We start from the raw sequence: 17439 nt of genomic DNA on the forward strand, positions 1-17439 counted from the left end.
AACATACCTTCATCACCAAATAGCTGGTCTAGAGTATAAATACCTCTGTCGCTCCACTGGTTATAAACAAAAGGTTTGTTACCAGACATTAAGTGTATGTTGTGCCAAAATGGGGTGTTCAAATGCCACTTATTGGAGTAGCGTAGTTGCTCCTCGACCTGTTTAAAGTTGGTCAATGTGTTGGTGATAATAGGGCCGTAGGCTAGCATACACTTTTTTAGACACACACCTGTAAAGGAAAGGTCTTGCAGTCTTAGACTTCCAGTGAGGTTTTGCTCTATTTCTCTCCATGGGACTGTAGATGAGGGGTCCATCCACACTCTGAGGGCCCGTAGCTGAAAGGCTCTGTGATACCTGTAATGTTGAGGAGGGCCAGACGTCCCATGTTTGTGGTACGTTGCAGGGTAGAGTATTTTAGCCTAGTTGTTTATTATTCCAAATTTACTGCCGAATTAAGGTATCAAGTTTCCTCCAGAAATTTATCGGTGGGGGTAAGGGCATCATTGTACTTAAGAAATTCACACGAGGAACTATGTTCATTTTAACAACAGCAATCCTGGACTCCTTTGAATGCTACTTAATACAGTTTCATAGTTGTCTTGGACAACTTGGTGTAGGGATGCATGTATGGTGATGCCCAAATATGTAATTTTGCTTTGGGTTGGTATTGTAACACTACTGGCTGAAGCCTGGCTCTGCTAGTATGAAGCTTGGGTATAAAACCTGATTGGTCGGGGTGGACTAGCTTCTCGATAAAGCGCTCTAAGCGGAGAGCCAGGACTTTGGAATAAAGCTTAATATCAGTGCCGATGAGGCTAATGGGCCTCTAATTTGAACAATCCGTTGGATCTTTGCCCTTCTTTGGCATAATGGAGATCAGCGCAGTGTTGGTTTGTTGGTGGAAAGTTATTGTCTTTTTTTAAGGGATGCTTAAAAAATTGCTCAACCTTGCAGGTGATTTATTATCAATCAAAACATTTAAACGATTTCCTGTTTTGTCCTTGAACAGCTGACGCAGGAGGGTTAATCTCTGCTGGGTAGCTCAGCGTGTTTTTCCATCCAAGTCGTGTTGAGCAGGGGAGTAGCGTGACGCAAGTGTGCCAAACTCACCCGTCCCAGTCAGCTCAGGCTGGGTTTGGCTTGGCTGGCATGCCGACTGCACAGTGGCGCAGCTGTGAGTACACACAGCACACACACAGAAACAAAACACACTATTGGAAACAAAACACACACACACACACACACACACACACACACACACACACACACACACACACACACACACACACACACACACACACACACACACACACACACACAATTCCACAGAGCAGAGGTCTGTGCATTCCTAATTACTCCAGTGATATGGAAACACTACAAAGTAGAAAGCATCTGCCTTTTCCCCCTCTCTTTTTCATGTCAACACTAATTCCCTTTTTGAAAATAGGAAAAGAGAGAGAGAGAGAGAAAGAGAGAGAGAGAGAGAGAGAGAGAGAGAAAGAGAGAGCCAATTTAGCACAAACCATCTGTCTACTGTAGTGAGATAATACATCTGTTATATTGAGGGGGAACAGTAATGTAGAGCTGACTTTTACTGATGCATAGATGAACGTGGAACAAGTTTACACGTCACGTTACATCACTTTTTTGGTAGTTTTGCACTCAGAGTTTTTAACACCCAGCATCTGACACACACACACACACACACACACACACACACACACACACACACACACACACACACACACACACACACACACACACACACACACACACACACACACACACGTGCAGTCTACTACAGTATATTTAGTTTTTTTTCAGCTTTGTGTTGGAAGTTGGACTGAACCATTTAACAATCTCAAAATCCTCAATTCCTGTTTTTGTCCTTATTTCTGGCACAATGTTTATCATATACTGTATTTCCTCAGTTAAAACCTCTTCCATCCGTTGGTTTCTCAATGTGTTCTTCTGGTCCTCTAAGTTCAAAATCAAACATTAGCTGCACATTAGTCCCTCCTAGAACAAAATCCCTTTTTAAATATTAAAAATTCAGTATTTTTCACCATCAAATATTCAATAGCATCTATTTAAGGGCTGTAACAGTGGTCAGGTCAGGAAGAAAATGCAATGCAGAGTGCAGTTGGTTTGCTGAGTGAGGGGAGGATGCAGGGAGAGGTCAGGAGAGGCATGGATGGATGGATGGCTCTCTTTCTTGCCCTTTATTTTCTTTCTCTTCCTGCCTTTTTTTGTAGCAAGCGCCCCTGCAGCCAGCGGGCCACAGTTGAGTCCACAGAGTGCTTCCATATCTATGGCTCTCTGCGTTAATGTCCCCTGAGGCTGGGGCCGGCGCTCAGCCCCGCTAAGACCCCAGCAGAGCCCATCTCAGCCCAGATCACAACTGCGGCCTCTCACTCCGACTCCTCTGCCTCTATATCCATTATGCAGCCAATAGTCCCCAGCTGCAGCCCTTACATCTCTCTATTCACCCCTACGTTTGCTTCTCTTGCTTGCTCACTCACTCCGTGTCGGGTTTAGTTCATTCAGACACTCAATCAGCCATGAGCCTGGCAATCAGTCATCATGAACAGCCGCACATTCATCTAGGACACATAAAACCGCCACCCGTGTACTCTGTTATTGAAGTGATAGACTGAATTGAGTTTTAATTGAATTTAGATACATCTTCATAATTGCTGACAATCATTACACAAGATATTTACAGTCATTATGAAATATTACAATTGGAATTTACAGAAACTTTGTACAAAATATGCCTGACTTCAATGCCTGGATAGTGGGGTCCTTGTTTAGTCATTTCTGGAGAACAAAACATTGACCCAAAAGTCACTGGTGTCTGGAAGTGCTTTAGTTTCAGCAAGTAGATGCTTTTAGAGTCCATTAAAAAGAAAGAAAAGAGAGAAAAGTCCAAAAAGTAGAGTCAGCAAAGTTGTGAATCGTGTTTTTCTTTTTCCTCAGTTAAATTGCTCTTTTCTTTTTTTGACTGAATGGAACATTTGATCTGTAATTCAACTGCAAAAACAACAACAGAGACCCATTTAAATAGAATAAATCCATAATATTTACACAATAATGTGAGTATTGATTTATAAAATTGAATCATCTCTTTTTCTTTAAACATGATTTATGTTTATCTACAGTTTTTCAAAACAGAAATCTAATCACAATGAAACGCATCATACTTCTATCATTCAATTCTACTGATAATGATGATTGTGGATTGCCATATTTATGCAGCAACTCTGGTTGCAATGAAACTCAGCTCATCTATCAGCAAAGTTCTTACACCAGCTTAAATCGTGTTAAAGCCATTCTCCACACCTGAAGCTCCTCACACGATGGCAGAAAGTAAGGAGGAGTCAAATGTTCTCTTTTAAAAAAAAAAAAAAAAAAAAAAAAAAAACACGTGGTGAAATGGACTTGATTCTGTCAGCACAGCAAAAGCAAAACAAAAACTTGGCCAAAGCATCAGTGTTCGACAGTCCCGCTCTTTTTACCGAATAACATGAGACCTTCAACATACTGAGAAAGCTGTTTCTGTTCAGCATTGGCACCATTAAAGCCCCACAAGAATGTCCAGAGAAAAGAGCGTCCCCTGCTGTCCACCTGTTGTCATCCAGCGATGCTCAAACCATCCGCCCAGCTGGGCCGTGCTAAGCCAAAGCTGCAAAATGGTAACTGACAGACTAACCTCAACTAGTGAAACTAAAATGCTTTGCGCTCCATCATCTTCATGACTGAGATGCAAATGAAATCAAACATAAGCATGCTTTTAAAGGATGTTTTTGATACACATTAATTATAGGAAAATAGACTATCAAGGATGACTCCTTTAAAATCATTTAGAAAGCTTTCCTGGATGCAGACAGCTCGGCTACGAAGTAAATAGATACTAAACAAAACAAATCCTTAAAGTATATGCAAACACAAGCATAAATATTTGATCCACAGAGAGTAAGCTACGAATGACAAATATTAGTGATATATTGAAATTCTGGAACAGGCACCATTTGTCTTTTTAAAACTTGCTCTTGTTTTTCAAATGTTTGTCAGTCTTTTTAAGGTGTTACCCAAATCCTAAAAGAGTCACTGCTGACTGAAGTGCTGGGTGCTGCCGCAGTCCATCCAAAAGTCTTTCTCTTCACCTTTTCAAAAATGAACCAGCTAAAAAGAGTTGGTGCACTGTTTATCTCTCATTCTCTCTCACATCATGATTTTTCTCTCTCTCTCTTGATTTCTCATATCTTCCCTAAATCCCCCTCTCCCTCCCTCCTCCCCCCCCCCCCCTCCTTCTTTGCATGCCCTCCAAAAGCTGGCCACCGGACGCCGCCGGGTTTAATGGACGTAGTAGAGCCAGTAGACGACGTTGAAGAAGGAGAAGACGGTGGGGAAGATCATCCTGGACCATTTATCGATAGAGTTCACGTCAGACAGGTCTGGGATATTCACCTTGAGCTGTGAGGCCCGTCTTCGTAGGCGCGACTTCTTCTGGGCGTGGCGCTCCAAGGCGCTATGGCCATAGTTCTGGCGGGCCATGGCTGCCCTGCGGTACTGCAGCGTCGAGCTATCATAGGCCAGCATGGTGTTGCGGGGGTCTCCAGGTGCTCCCAGGCCCCGGGACAGATCACCGCCACCACCCATCTCATTCTTCATCTCCAGGGTGCTGAACAGGATGTTGTCGTCGGGAGTCATCTGTATCAGGGTGTAAAAACAGGTGGAGCCATGAGAAGTTACTGCCACGGGGAAATGTAAAAGTGCTTTTAACTTCCGTCCAGTCAAATTATTTTTAGCTACAATAATCATTAAGTCATTCACTGTGTAAAAAATACTGATGAGGTGCTAGAATGGGTAATGCAAATGAGTCAAAATTGTGTTACTTACAGTGAAGACATTTTTTTAAGCACTTTCAATTATTATTATTGATCATCTGTCAATCAATATCTGAGTGATAATACGACCACAAGACTATGAGGAACATTCCTGGAAGAGCACAATGCACTCCACAAACTAATTCTCATGGAGAAATCTTCATTGTCATCTCGGAATTTCAACCAGAGTGTGGTTAAAATTCTGTCGATTCACAAGACAAACAAAAAAGAGAAAGCAAAGGAAAAAATGTGACAGGTTGAGAGAAATAGTAAGGACTTTGCAAAGATGGAGGAGAGGCTAAAAAGGTTCGGGGGCAGGTCAGGAAAGACGTTTGTGGGAAGTGAATTCGGATCAACATTTCTTCATCCATAGCCTGACTTCTGAGGAAAAACCTACAATCCAATCCTGTCCCGCTGTAAATGGAGCTTGTTGTATTTTGTTGTTTATGTGTAACTCACTTTGAAAGCGAAGCCACTTAGTTGGCACTATTTATCAAACTGCCACTGATCTCTTTCTCTTACATGATGTTCCATTTTTTTCAATTGCTTCACGTAGAGCTATCAATTGCCTTTGAAATTGTAAATTATTTGTATCTGAATTATATTATCTTAAGAGAAGCTACTGATGTTTTCTTCTCTCTTGCCATATTTGTCATTTCCCATCAATATAGATGTACAGCCCAAGTTAAGATTAAATTAATGCCTGCAGAAATCAAACTGCTAAGCCATGTTTGTCAGGAAAATGCATGAAGAGCAAACCAAGAGAGGGAAAAAAACACAATGGTGGGAGTGATGATCAAAGTTGCCTTAAAGATCTATAGAAATCAAAGAAATGCACAACAACTACAGCATTTTCCTCTGATCTGGATTGATTCAGATTGATGACATTGTTAGTTTTGACTTTCAAAACCTCCAGTACCTTATTTCTTTGCTCGCCTAGTCCTAATGCGGCATCGTCCACAAAGATGGGATCCCACATCGAGTCATATGCGTCAATTTCCCTCTGTTTCATTCTGGCATACAGAGCATCATCTCTCTGAACTACATTTCCCACCAGCCACTGCAAGCATACAAAATCAGCACTGTTACTTAGGGGAAATCGTAGCTTGCCACACTCAGAAGGAAAGGGTGTTTTATTTTTTATGTTGCTGTTGAATATAATTTAAAGAGAAGGCTTTGGCACAACAGCCAGTGTTTTTTTCAAGGCGCCTTGCCCTTTGAGAGACACAGAAATATGGAGATAAAGTATAAGCCAGTCATTGCTTCTGCATTCACTCTTTCAGATGCTAGTATGAGTAATAAAGTTGATACACAAGGCTAAACCAGTGAGAAACGGAGAGCTAAAGCAGGAGTAAAGAGTGCTGGTAAAGGACATCAAGCATTGATCACAGCATCACATTTACCTTGAGAGGAGAAGAAGTCATTTGCTCCCACAGAAACAAACACACACATTAGCCGACAGCACAGATACCTCTGGAGGAAGTTTGCCTGCACATGTACCTTGTTGGGGTCGGGTCTCAGCTTCTCGTTATTGGCCGTGGCTGCTTTCTCAGCCGCCTTCTTCTGTCGCTGGGGGCCCTGGCCGAAGAAGATGTAGTTGACGAAGGCGTACTCCAGCAGGGCCAGGAAGACAAACACAAAGCAGCCCATCAGGTACATGTCAATAGCCTTCACGTAGGGAATCTTTGGGAGCGTCTCTCGCAAGTGGGTGTTGATGGTGGTCATGGTCAGCACCGTAGTGATCCCTGGATACCACAGGTCACACGTTTAGAAAGAAAGTGAAGTCTTTAGACGCTGTAAGACATTTTTACCATCATCTGTACAGTAAAAAATATATGGTTGTCAATTTGACTAATAGTTATGTTACATTTTTAGCCATGCAAGCTGCATGGTTCAAGGAATGGAACTGTCCATCTTTCGGTGCAACACTTTGATCCAGACTGAAATATCTCTACTCAACTACTGGATGGATTAAGATGACATTTTGTATAAACATTCATGGTCCCCAGAAGATGAATCCTGACTTTGGTGATCCCTGACTTCCGCTATAGCACCACCTGCAGGTTGACATTTGTGGTTTTGAGTGTTTGATGGCCTTGAAATTTGCTGAATTTCCACTGTGTGGCACAGCTTGACTCGCTTTTGGTACCAGGTACTTTTCTTGATTTCCATTTCCACTGCAGATAGTACCCCCTCAATGTTGGCGGGATTCTTAGCTGATCATCATAGCGCTGCCGTGTGAAACTGCCTTGACATCATCTTCAATGCAACACAAACACACACACAAAATGGTGCGCTTGTGCAGATTGTCCCATGTCCCAAGTGACGATTCTCTCCGACCAGTTAGTGGTCTGTCGTGTTTTAACTCCACCTTGTAGTATGGGCTCAGCTCACTTGGAACTGCAACCAAGGTGATACCAAGAAAAATACCAGTTACTATCCACAACCTTTGCCAAAAAAGAGCAGTTCCAAGCGAGCCGAGTCAAGCTGTGCCGTGCCATGCAGTGGAAATGAGTCCTGTGCCCCTCAGGATGAATCATATTCATTTTGGTGATTTTTAGTTTGTGTTTAGTAATTAGAAAATGTTAGCATGCTAACATGCTAAAATAAGTTGGGGACCATAAACATTATACCTGCTAAAGTCAGCCTGCATTATCCATGAAATGCAGTATGTGTCCAAAACCTACATTTACTGCTCACTATTCAGTAAACGATTGGGTGTCCATTATAAAGCCAGTATGGAGTGAACAAGGGAGTCTTGTTTCATTAGAATTTGCCAAACATCAAAATGACTGAGATCAGGTGCTCATCTTCAAGGGACTTGTGAACATAAGCATTCGTGTTTATCACAAACAGTATAGGCTAGAGCATTTATTTATATTCAGACAGGCCTGAATTAATGTGAACCCATTTGAATATAAAGATCCCTCGAAACCTCCTGAGACTGAAACTGTTCGTGTGTGTGTGTGTGTGTGTGTGTGTGTGTGTGTGTGTTTCATAAGGTTTATATCCAATCATGTACTCAAATGGCCATGGAACAAACGCTATATAAAAGCACACTGTAAACATCTGCTATTAGTCACAGAACAATTCACCTGCTTTTTTTACATACCCACTCTGTGTTTGATACATTAGTCATCTGCATGCACAATCTGCATTTGGTCAGATTCACACGTATTATAAATAACCCAGGAGCCAGCAGTGTCATCGTAGCATGGAGCCTCATCTCTCATTGGCTGCGCTCGCTCACTGTACGTTCTCAGGACGCTGAGCAGAGGCAGATCTTTAAATCACGTTACCCTCTGAACGCACCGTCTGGGGCTCCAACCCCGCATGTGTCCCACTCCAGAAAACAAATAGTGTGTGACAACAACCGCACACATAAAGCTCAAAGCCATTTCCTCTGCTGCTCTGACCTGTCAGACTCAAGTTTAACACTAAAGGGAGCTTTCATGTCAGTGTCAGTGGTAGTTTGATATTGGTGTAAAAACATTAAAATGTGTAAGCAAATGTTGCCACCTCTTGTTCGGCTGAAATTTAGCCATGATCTGGCTCCGATAAGCTGGGATCGCCGACCAATGTGAGGCTCCGATAGACAGACAGGCAGAGAGAAAGACAGCACGCTTCAAGGTCGAGCTGCAGCGCATCTCGCTCTGCATGAGTCATGCATATAGTCATCTCTGAACAACAGACATTTAGCCAGGCAGCCTATTACACACTGCTATCACTCACATGCTTAGAGCTAATGAGAAAACAAGTAAATGCTGGGAAAATAAAAAGTCAAAACAGAGATCAGGCAGACGCAATTATGTATAGATCTAAAGCAAGGCTCAAAGTATGTTAAATGGCTCTTTTTATGCTCTGTTATCATTTAGCTTTGGGTTATATCCCAGGGTCACTGTTCAGCAGTGGAGAGGCGATCCTACCCAGGGCCACTCTGGCAGCTGAGGCGTCGTAGTTGATCCAGAAGGAGACCCAGGAGAGGATGGTAATCAGGATGGAAGGCATGTATGTCTGCAGGATGAAGTAACCAATGTTCCTCTTCAGTTTGAAGCTGAGGGACAGGCGGGGGTAGGAACCTGAAGGAGGCACAGGGAGAAAGGAAGTTAAATAGAAATAGACTTCCCTCAGTGACGCTCACTAAAAGCTATATTTTCCTTGACACCAGGTAGCCTGCCGTATCTGACGTTTTTGTCGCTTTTCATTTACAGTAAATGTCCTTTTTCCTAATAACCTGTTTTCAGCTCAACGTAGCAGCCAGTGCATGTGAAAACCTCAAAGAAAAAGTCAAAGAACCTAAGGTAAAGTTGACTGTTGTGTACCTGTAGAGAAGACCACGTTTTTAGAGATGAGTTTATAGTCGACAATAGAGAACTGTGGCAGTTCTATTCTGTCAACCCCGGACACAGCCCCTTCTCCACCTCGCCAGTAAAACTCAATATCATCTGTGGTGTAGCCATCTGCAGAGGAGAAAAACATTATCATCACCCAGTTATGCTCTATAATACATCATAATGTAGTGCAGTAATGCCAATGTCAGTGGTTTTGTGTGTTTTAGCTCATTCACAAATACCACATACCATTAATTAGAGCAGTATTGCCCAACCTGTGGGTCAAGACCCCCACAAGGGGTCACACAGTACATTTAATGGACACAAGATTTATTTATCGTGAATTAGGATAGTTTTATCACTTCAGCCTCTAAAAAATATTTAAGAATAAGTGAATTCTTGAAGAAGAAATATGTCAACTTTAAAGAGGTGTCACAAGTTGACTTTGCTTTGTTTTAAAGTGTTACACGACAAAAAGGTTATGAAATTATTGTTCTAAAGCATACACACATTTAAAGATTGCTTGGTTTACATTTATTTCAATTCACAACAAAACATGACTTGACACCTGCTTTAGATTTGTGATCCATCACAGAAAACATTTAGCTAACTTTATTTTTTGTCAGAGATAAACTATAAATATGCATGTCAACACAGTAGCAAGCAGGTAATTCTTGGTGGTGTGTTCAAGTGCTTTCTGGAAGCTCCAGAAAAATCACTTGCTTGGCAGTCAGCCACCAAAAAGAAATCTTTCAATGCAAAAAAACAACAATACTTTTTCAACATTCATGTTTGTCTTATTGTGTGTTTTAACCCTGAGTTCCCAACAACATAGCTCATGAATACAATATTGTTCAACAAACTTATAAAACATGTATGTTGGAGCTTCCTTGAACAAACCAATTAGGAACAGTTATTAAAAAGGCCTCTGTCCTCCTCATGTGCAATACAAAGGTTCACAAATAAATGTAGCTAGATGATTATGTGATGGATTACCATCTCAAGCAGGTTTGTTTTCATAACCTACTTTCGTCAACTTGAAAAAATGGCTGTAACTGCTAGGTAAGACATCGATTTTTAAAAATGTTTTGTATGCTTTGGAGAATGATCCTTAAAAAAAACAGTAAAAATATAAAAGTGATGCTGAGTCACTTAAATGTAAAAAGCTTCAAAACGTCCCTGAATTTCTACAGAACGGCATATATACATATATATATATATATATATATATATATATATATATATATATATATATATATATATATATATATATATATATAAGGGGATCTAATATAGTAGAGAAAGTTAAGCTACATAACACAGCAGAGATTTGGAGATTGATATGTTTGTTGCACATGGATGCAAACTGTTGCAGTTGCAGTCGGGGGACTCCAGTGTTGCAGACCGTCTCTGACAGTGACGTAGGCAAACAGGGAGCAGCACTATTCTCTCTCACATCACTCGGAGTTCTACTTTGTCTCCCTCACTCTCAAAATAGAGGCAGTGACCTATTCAGATGTGATGAATAATTAAACTGTGAGTCTTTGATTTTTAAAAATTTACACACAATTCTTTGTTGCTGTTGCACTGACATTCAAGGTGAAGTTAGTCATGGTGTTCGTGTTGGCTTGTTTTGGTTGGACAGGCAGCTAACTTCACCCATAGGCCTTTTTCACAGCAGACATTTTGACTTGTCATAGTAGGCTATGCACAGGTGTTACCAACAATATTATGAACAATGGCTGCATTCTACATAAACCTGCATGCAAAACACCAGGACCCTGAAACTAAAGACTTAACAGCCATTATTAATCTCACTATTTACACCTGTGTTAATTCCTACTGAGACATGTAAAAAATGTCTCCCGTGAAAAAGTTAATTTCACATTCACATTATTCTATATTTCCAACAAATCCCATGAAAAAAACAAAACCCACACCATCTTCTTTACAAATTCTGACTTACTTATCCTGTCTGTGGCACTTTCCTACTAAAGATGTAATGTTGAAATACATGACAAAAATACATGATTAAATGATTTCCTAAAACAGCTGGGCAGTGTAGCCTTTAGCAAATGTTACTCAAACAGGAGTAAATTCTGTATTTCTTGGGGACTATTTTCAGCTGTGGATTAATTCACATTTGGTGCTCTAGTGAGTATTTACAGCAGCAGGACGGTGTATGTGGGATTGACTCAAAGTAAGTGTTAATTCACAATAGCGTATTTACATGCATCCATGCGTTCATGCATTTAACACACACACACACACACACACACACACAACCTCACTAACACTTGACCTCCATGCCAAATTGCAGCCTCCTAGGGCGAAAACGATGGCTGCCAAAGGGTGGGGAAATTTTTGTGGACCGACAGAGCGTGTGTGTGTTCATGGTAATGAAGGAACATGTCCGCCAGTGCACTGCTGTGAGTCACTGATGTGTTTTAATAGTTTTTGGACAACAATAGAGGTCTATGACACAATAATTAACTACACTTTGGCTACACTAACAATACTTGTTAGTAGAATCAATTACTTGTTTTTGGCCTTGGGATTTGTTGAAAATAAGAGAAGTATAGATTATCGACAGCCTTATTCTTTAATTGTTGCAGACATGAATACATCCCATGCTTCATTACAGCTTGGAAGCATAATGTGGTTGATGCTGAAATTGAACCCCATCAGATACAGTAAGCTCTCCCTCCATGGCTCATAACCGCCTCGTGAAACCCTGCATCACCCCAATCAGGTCCGAGTCCACCATGCTGCCGTTTTGATGTGCAGCCCAGTTTAGTTCTGATCAGCCATGACTGGCTGCGATCAGGAGGGTGTAGAGGAGTTTGTGAAAGGGAGGTTTTGGCACAAAGAATGATCGTAAGGGAGCATTTTATGGCGTGTACATAACTGGTCAGTCAGTTTGTAGCACACAGCATTAGTTCTGGACCATTGTCTCTGTTCGGAAAGATGTCAATGCATTACATTACTGTATTCATCCTTGGCTGTCAAGTGAGAAAGACCACGCAGTATGAGATCTACAGTAAGATATGACTATATACACATATGTGGGTGTGTATTTGGATGTGTATGCATGCACTATAGATCTTTATTGTTGGAGGGGTTGAAATCAATTATTGCTCAGTGCAGTCCGGTATGTGAGACCAGTGGTCTGAGCCACAGTAGTGAGCTGCTGATGTATCAGGGGATCTGGGGTTTTAAGACTAGTGTCTGTTAAAAATGCATCAAGTTTATCAAGGGAAGTGAGAGTTCTCTGGGCTCATTAGTCTGAATAAAATAGCATGCTCTTGCATGAAGCGATTCCAACGTTAAAACCATTGCCAGTTAATCCATATGAGAGCAGATACTGCCTGGTGATCAAAACTGGAGCTGTGTGTGTGTGTGTGTGTGTGTGTGTGTGTGTGTGTGTGTGTGTGTGTGTGTGTGTGTGTGTGTGTATTTTGTGCTAGGCTGCCTGTGAGAGAAGGAGGAGAAAAAAAAGATAGCATGAGTGATGGAGAGAGAGATAAAAAGGCTGGAAGAAAAAAAAGACGAGGATGAGACTGTGCAAAGAAAGGAGATGAGAAACGGAAAGAGAGAGTGATGAGGAGAAAGATGGCAAGCATAATGGGAGAGGAGCAGCGAGAGGCGGTTCTGACCCGGCGCTGTTTTTGTGCTGCTTAACGCTGCTGGCAATAGTGTGATCAAACCCGGAAAGACTGAGCCCTACACCACATCCCAGCCCCATAATCCTTTTCTCCGGGGACGAAGATAAAACACGCAGAGGACCTCGTCTTTCCCTCTCATGTTCCTCCACGCTCCCTCTTTCCCTCGACTCGAGAACGCCAGATCACGTACAATTACAAACTCCATGTGAAATGAACTCTTTGTACTGTAGAAACATGGAGGCAGTTTCGGGAGGAAGCTACACATTAACATCCACTATCAGCACACTCCTGAAACACTGGACCTAATCAGTCTCCTCCATGCCTTGGGAAGCCACTGCAGCTGGAGTTGAATTAATTAGGCTGGATGTTATCAGTCAGTGAGCCATTAGTGATGTTCCTCTTCTCGATGCGTATCTCTTGGTATCTCATCAGCCTTTCTCAGCATTTTACATGCAGTCTTATCAACCTTCCTTCTACCTTGCTGCCACTGGGCCCGGCAGACAGTTTTCAAACCAGATTTCAGAGCTGCATGTGTACGTGGGAACTGTTTAATTCTACGTCTACGTGTGGGCGTGAGAGCTGGTTGTCAGGGACAACGGTACTTACAGCTTTCAATCTCCAGGGTGCAGTTTTGCTCATCTAGAGGGTAGCGGCGCAGGTCCATCATGCAGGCTGCGGTTGTGGTGATCCTACACACAGAGTGGGACGGAAAATATAGGATTCATCCAAGAGGCAGCCAGGTTCATTTGACCTTCAACACAGAGTACGATGAACACGTCAAAGCAGGATGATGATAAATCTGTATAACTGAGGAGCACCTGATATAGAACCATTCTTCCAAAATAACAACAGGTCCAAAGGGAAAATGTTATCAAATAGGTGAACCAAGATTAAAGGTGGAATCTGTCATTCTGGAGAGAGATTGTTGATATTTGAACTCAACAAATACACCCCTCCCTTCAGTGCTCCTTCATAATGTTAGCATGTGCCAGATTTACAATCCCTCTCACTTGTGCAGCCTTTCTCTCAAGCATCCGTGCCCTGTCCCCCTCCTAACCTGTGCACGAGCACGACTGGAATAGTGTTGTGTGGCTCGGTCCGAGCCACATAGGTTGTTTCCCATTTACAGAGCCGGGGTTGTGTATATTATTTTCAGCACACACCGAACGGACAGCTGGCGAAGCGTGAGGTGATTTTTGCTGAATCTGACAAACAGTGTTTTGGATTAGAATTGTAGACTTCACCCTTAACTCAAAATGAAACGCATTCCAAATCATTTCCACAATCAGCGGGTGAATCCACTGGTCTAGCTGGGCAGTAGGTTGGCTCTGTCTGCCCTTTTAATATGTATTTCCTGTTTTAAGGGTCCTTTAAAGAAACCTCCTGCTGACTAAGTCACAGTGCTTCTCTATCCACCATTTCCACCCTGGTATGTTTTAACCCTTCTGACCCTGGTGCTGGCCTACGAAGCAACAAAAACGGTCCTGTTCTCTCAGCCCAGTGCAAAAGAGAGCAAACTGCTCTCACTGGACCACCCTGTATAAATAAAGGTTGAATGAATAAATAACTTATTTTTGTAGCAATGGATTTACCAAATGAAAACTTTTTTCCTTCATCAGATATCCACAGACATCAAGGGATCCTGGACTAGGATTGGGCATCGAGAACCGATTCCTACTTGGAATCATTTAAAAAATTACAATTCCGGTGGAATCGTTCCTTTATTGGAATCGTTTGGAGGATTTGGTGTCAAATCTGATCATGGTTTCCAAATTTAACATGCGCAAGTTTTGGTTTCCATAGCGGCCAGGCGCTTGTAGTGTGGCTTTATTTTACATTGAAAAAGCCCCGTCAAACTGCAACCCACCATTGAATCAAATAAAACTTTCCTCTTATTTGTGAAATAAGCATGTGACCCGTTTCAACTTCACCCCTCAAAGAATCGGAATCGAGAATCAATCACAAGCAGAATCGAAAGGAAGAATCGGAATTGGAATCAGAATTGTTAAAATCCAAACGATGCCCATCCCTATCCTGGACTGTGACATTACATTAACATTAGCTTTCGAGTTGACAGCATTTAATAGCTCTTTAACAATTAAGCTACAGTATGTCCATAAGTTTATACTACATACTAATTAAAAGCCGGTTTTAAGTATGCACTGCGCTCACTGGAGAAGTGACAAAATGTAGTGTACAAAAAAACCATGCACACAATGAACATGCATTGTGCTGTTGATGTACACTAATTGTCCCAATAATATACTATCAAAATACATACTATATACAATTAGTACTGTATGTATATGGAATTGGGACACAACACTGGTTTCATTTTAAGTAGATAAAACAAGAACAGGGTTCAACCTGTGGTCACAAAATCCTGTAATAAAAAGTCGCTGAGTTTGAGCCAGCCGCGTCCCACAGGTTCACTCAGAGCAATGCACTTCCTGTTTTACACACGACAAGTTGGCCAGAGCTGAGATGGGCTGGCACCCGGCCGTGCCAAACCCCCGAGGCTGTCTGAGAGAGACTGGACACACAGTTCAACTACAGGGACTAAATCTAGCATCCTAGGCTAGTCAGACACACACACACACACACACACACACACACACACACACACACACACACTGATTGATATAACATGATAGCATCATGCGACCATTAACAATAATAGCAGCCTATGGGAGAATTCCCAGGATAGGTTGAAGTATATGTCGTGACCTTGGGTTTCCCTTGTCATAGCTGCTTACTATCAATTCATCAATTTATTGCTTTAGTGGTCCATTCATTCAGAGTTGACAATGAAAATAGTCTGTGAGAGTAGTGAGTAGATTACAATTTACCCGGTATTTTTTGTCTATTTTTTAATCCTAAAGTTTAATGTTCTTAATTCGAGTGACAAACATCAGCCAGCATTATGGAATAGTTATAACACGTTTCTAATACAAATCAACTTTAAATAATTAAAATTTTATTATGGGATTCAGCTTTATTCTGTCTTGTCTGAAGATGCTGACACTCAATTCTAGAAAATTATTGAAACAAGTTAGTTTGTGATGAGAACAGTTTAAAATTATTTTACTGGACTGGTGGATTTTTTTCACAACAAAAAATGACTTGGTAATAAAAGGGTGATATGGATAAAATACTTACGGTATATGTAATTTTATAATGACATATATGCAGTATATACATATACTGTATTATCATATAGTGAATTTTCTTGAAAATAAATGAGGAACCTTTTGCAGGTGTCTGCTTTTGCTTAATTCTGTAAATAAAATATTTTACTTCATCATATTGTTGCAAAACTCATATATAACGCCCAATATTGTCATAAACCAGTCCTGCCAATTGATTTTCAACATTGCACACTGCTTATGAATAAACTGTTGTGCCATGGAGCAGAGAGATGCTATAGCAGTTCAAAATCACAATATCTTTCCTTTCTCAACTTCACCATAACTACACACTTAACTACACTTAAGAGTGCTTTGTCTTTAATAATTAAGAGCAAAAGTTTATTTGAGATCCGTCTACATAAGTCTTGCAGCTCCCCTGGGCCCAGCCTGGCAAGTTTAGGATTTCATTTTTTGAGATGTAGAGACGCACAGTCTTTCTCTCTCACACACTCAGGCTTTCTGTCTCGCTCTCTCTTCCTCCTTTTTGTTGCTCTCTGGGCTCTTATGTAAGAGCCAGTTAGCGGGGCCATGGTGCACTGGGGGATTAACACGGGAGTCTTATATCTGTCCTATTTTACCCCTTTTATGGCCACAAATTACTGAGATGTTGTGCTCACCAGCCAGCCACTCATCACTCACCATCATCACCACCACTAAATCATCACAGTGGCAGAGGAAGCACAAGGGAAAAGCTGAAATGAGGCCAAAATGGCAGGGGTAAAAATAACAGCCTATTTTTAGCCCACCTACATCATCAGCAGAAGTCTTGAAGCTTTTTTGTCTGAGACTCTCCATCACTGATCAAGAGCTTTTTTTTTGCATCCCCTGGCCAGCTAGCATGTCCAATAGCCACGCTAACAATTAATAAACAGCTAAAAACGAGGGAGGAGGGGGGACGGATGAGGATTTCTCTGCAGGATTCCCTCCCCGTCTTTGCCTCTCCTCCTCCACCTCCTCGTCATCTCCGCAGCAGCGAGAGTCTGTCGAGGACCTCTGCAGCAGCAGCAGCAGTAGCAGCAGTAGCAGTGATCATGAAGCACAGGCTTGTTTGCGCTTCATCAACATCAGGGCTGGTCCATCTCTCTCATCCCAACCTGCCGGAGGAGAGGCCACGCTCTAACAGATTACGCAGATTCAAACACGCTACATTTGCACTGCGCCGGAGCTAATAGGACATGGAGCTCTAAAAAAAAGGCTGTTTTTTTTTTTTTTTTTCTGTGCATGTTCCCTCACACTCCAGCCTGTGTGTGTGTGTGTGTGTGTGTGTGTGTGTGTGTGTGTGTGTGTGCGTGCGTGCATGCACACATGCATGTGTGCGTGCTTGTGTGTGGACCCCCCCTCAGGCTGCCTGTGCACCTTTATTCCA

The 17439-nt window shown here is 41.8% G+C and overlaps 1 protein-coding gene across 3 annotated transcripts in view; it reads right to left on the minus strand.

Moving 5' to 3' along the window:
• Positions 1-4332: 4332 nt before the first annotated feature.
• gabrb2a (gamma-aminobutyric acid type A receptor subunit beta2a) overlaps positions 4333-17439 on the minus strand; it is a 31367-nt gene continuing 18260 nt past the window's right edge. For 2 of the 3 annotated variants that reach the window (XM_028588848.1, XM_028588847.1), the window contains exons 5-9: positions 13492-13574; positions 9212-9349; positions 8816-8968; positions 6390-6634; positions 4333-4713 (exon numbers count right to left, since the gene is read on the minus strand). In XM_028588848.1, coding sequence (XP_028444649.1) covers positions 4357-4713; positions 6390-6634; positions 8816-8968; positions 9212-9349; positions 13492-13574 — 976 coding nt within the window. In that variant the 3' untranslated portion in view covers positions 4333-4356. Of the gene's footprint in view, positions 4714-5808; positions 5950-6389; positions 6635-8815; positions 8969-9211; positions 9350-13491; positions 13575-17439 lie in introns of all 3 variants that reach the window. The other variant, XM_028588845.1, reaches the window with a different exon arrangement.

The sequence above is a fragment of the Perca flavescens genome, chromosome 10 (genome assembly GCF_004354835.1).
Source record: "Perca flavescens isolate YP-PL-M2 chromosome 10, PFLA_1.0, whole genome shotgun sequence".
Lineage (NCBI taxonomy): Eukaryota > Metazoa > Chordata > Actinopteri > Perciformes > Percidae > Perca > Perca flavescens.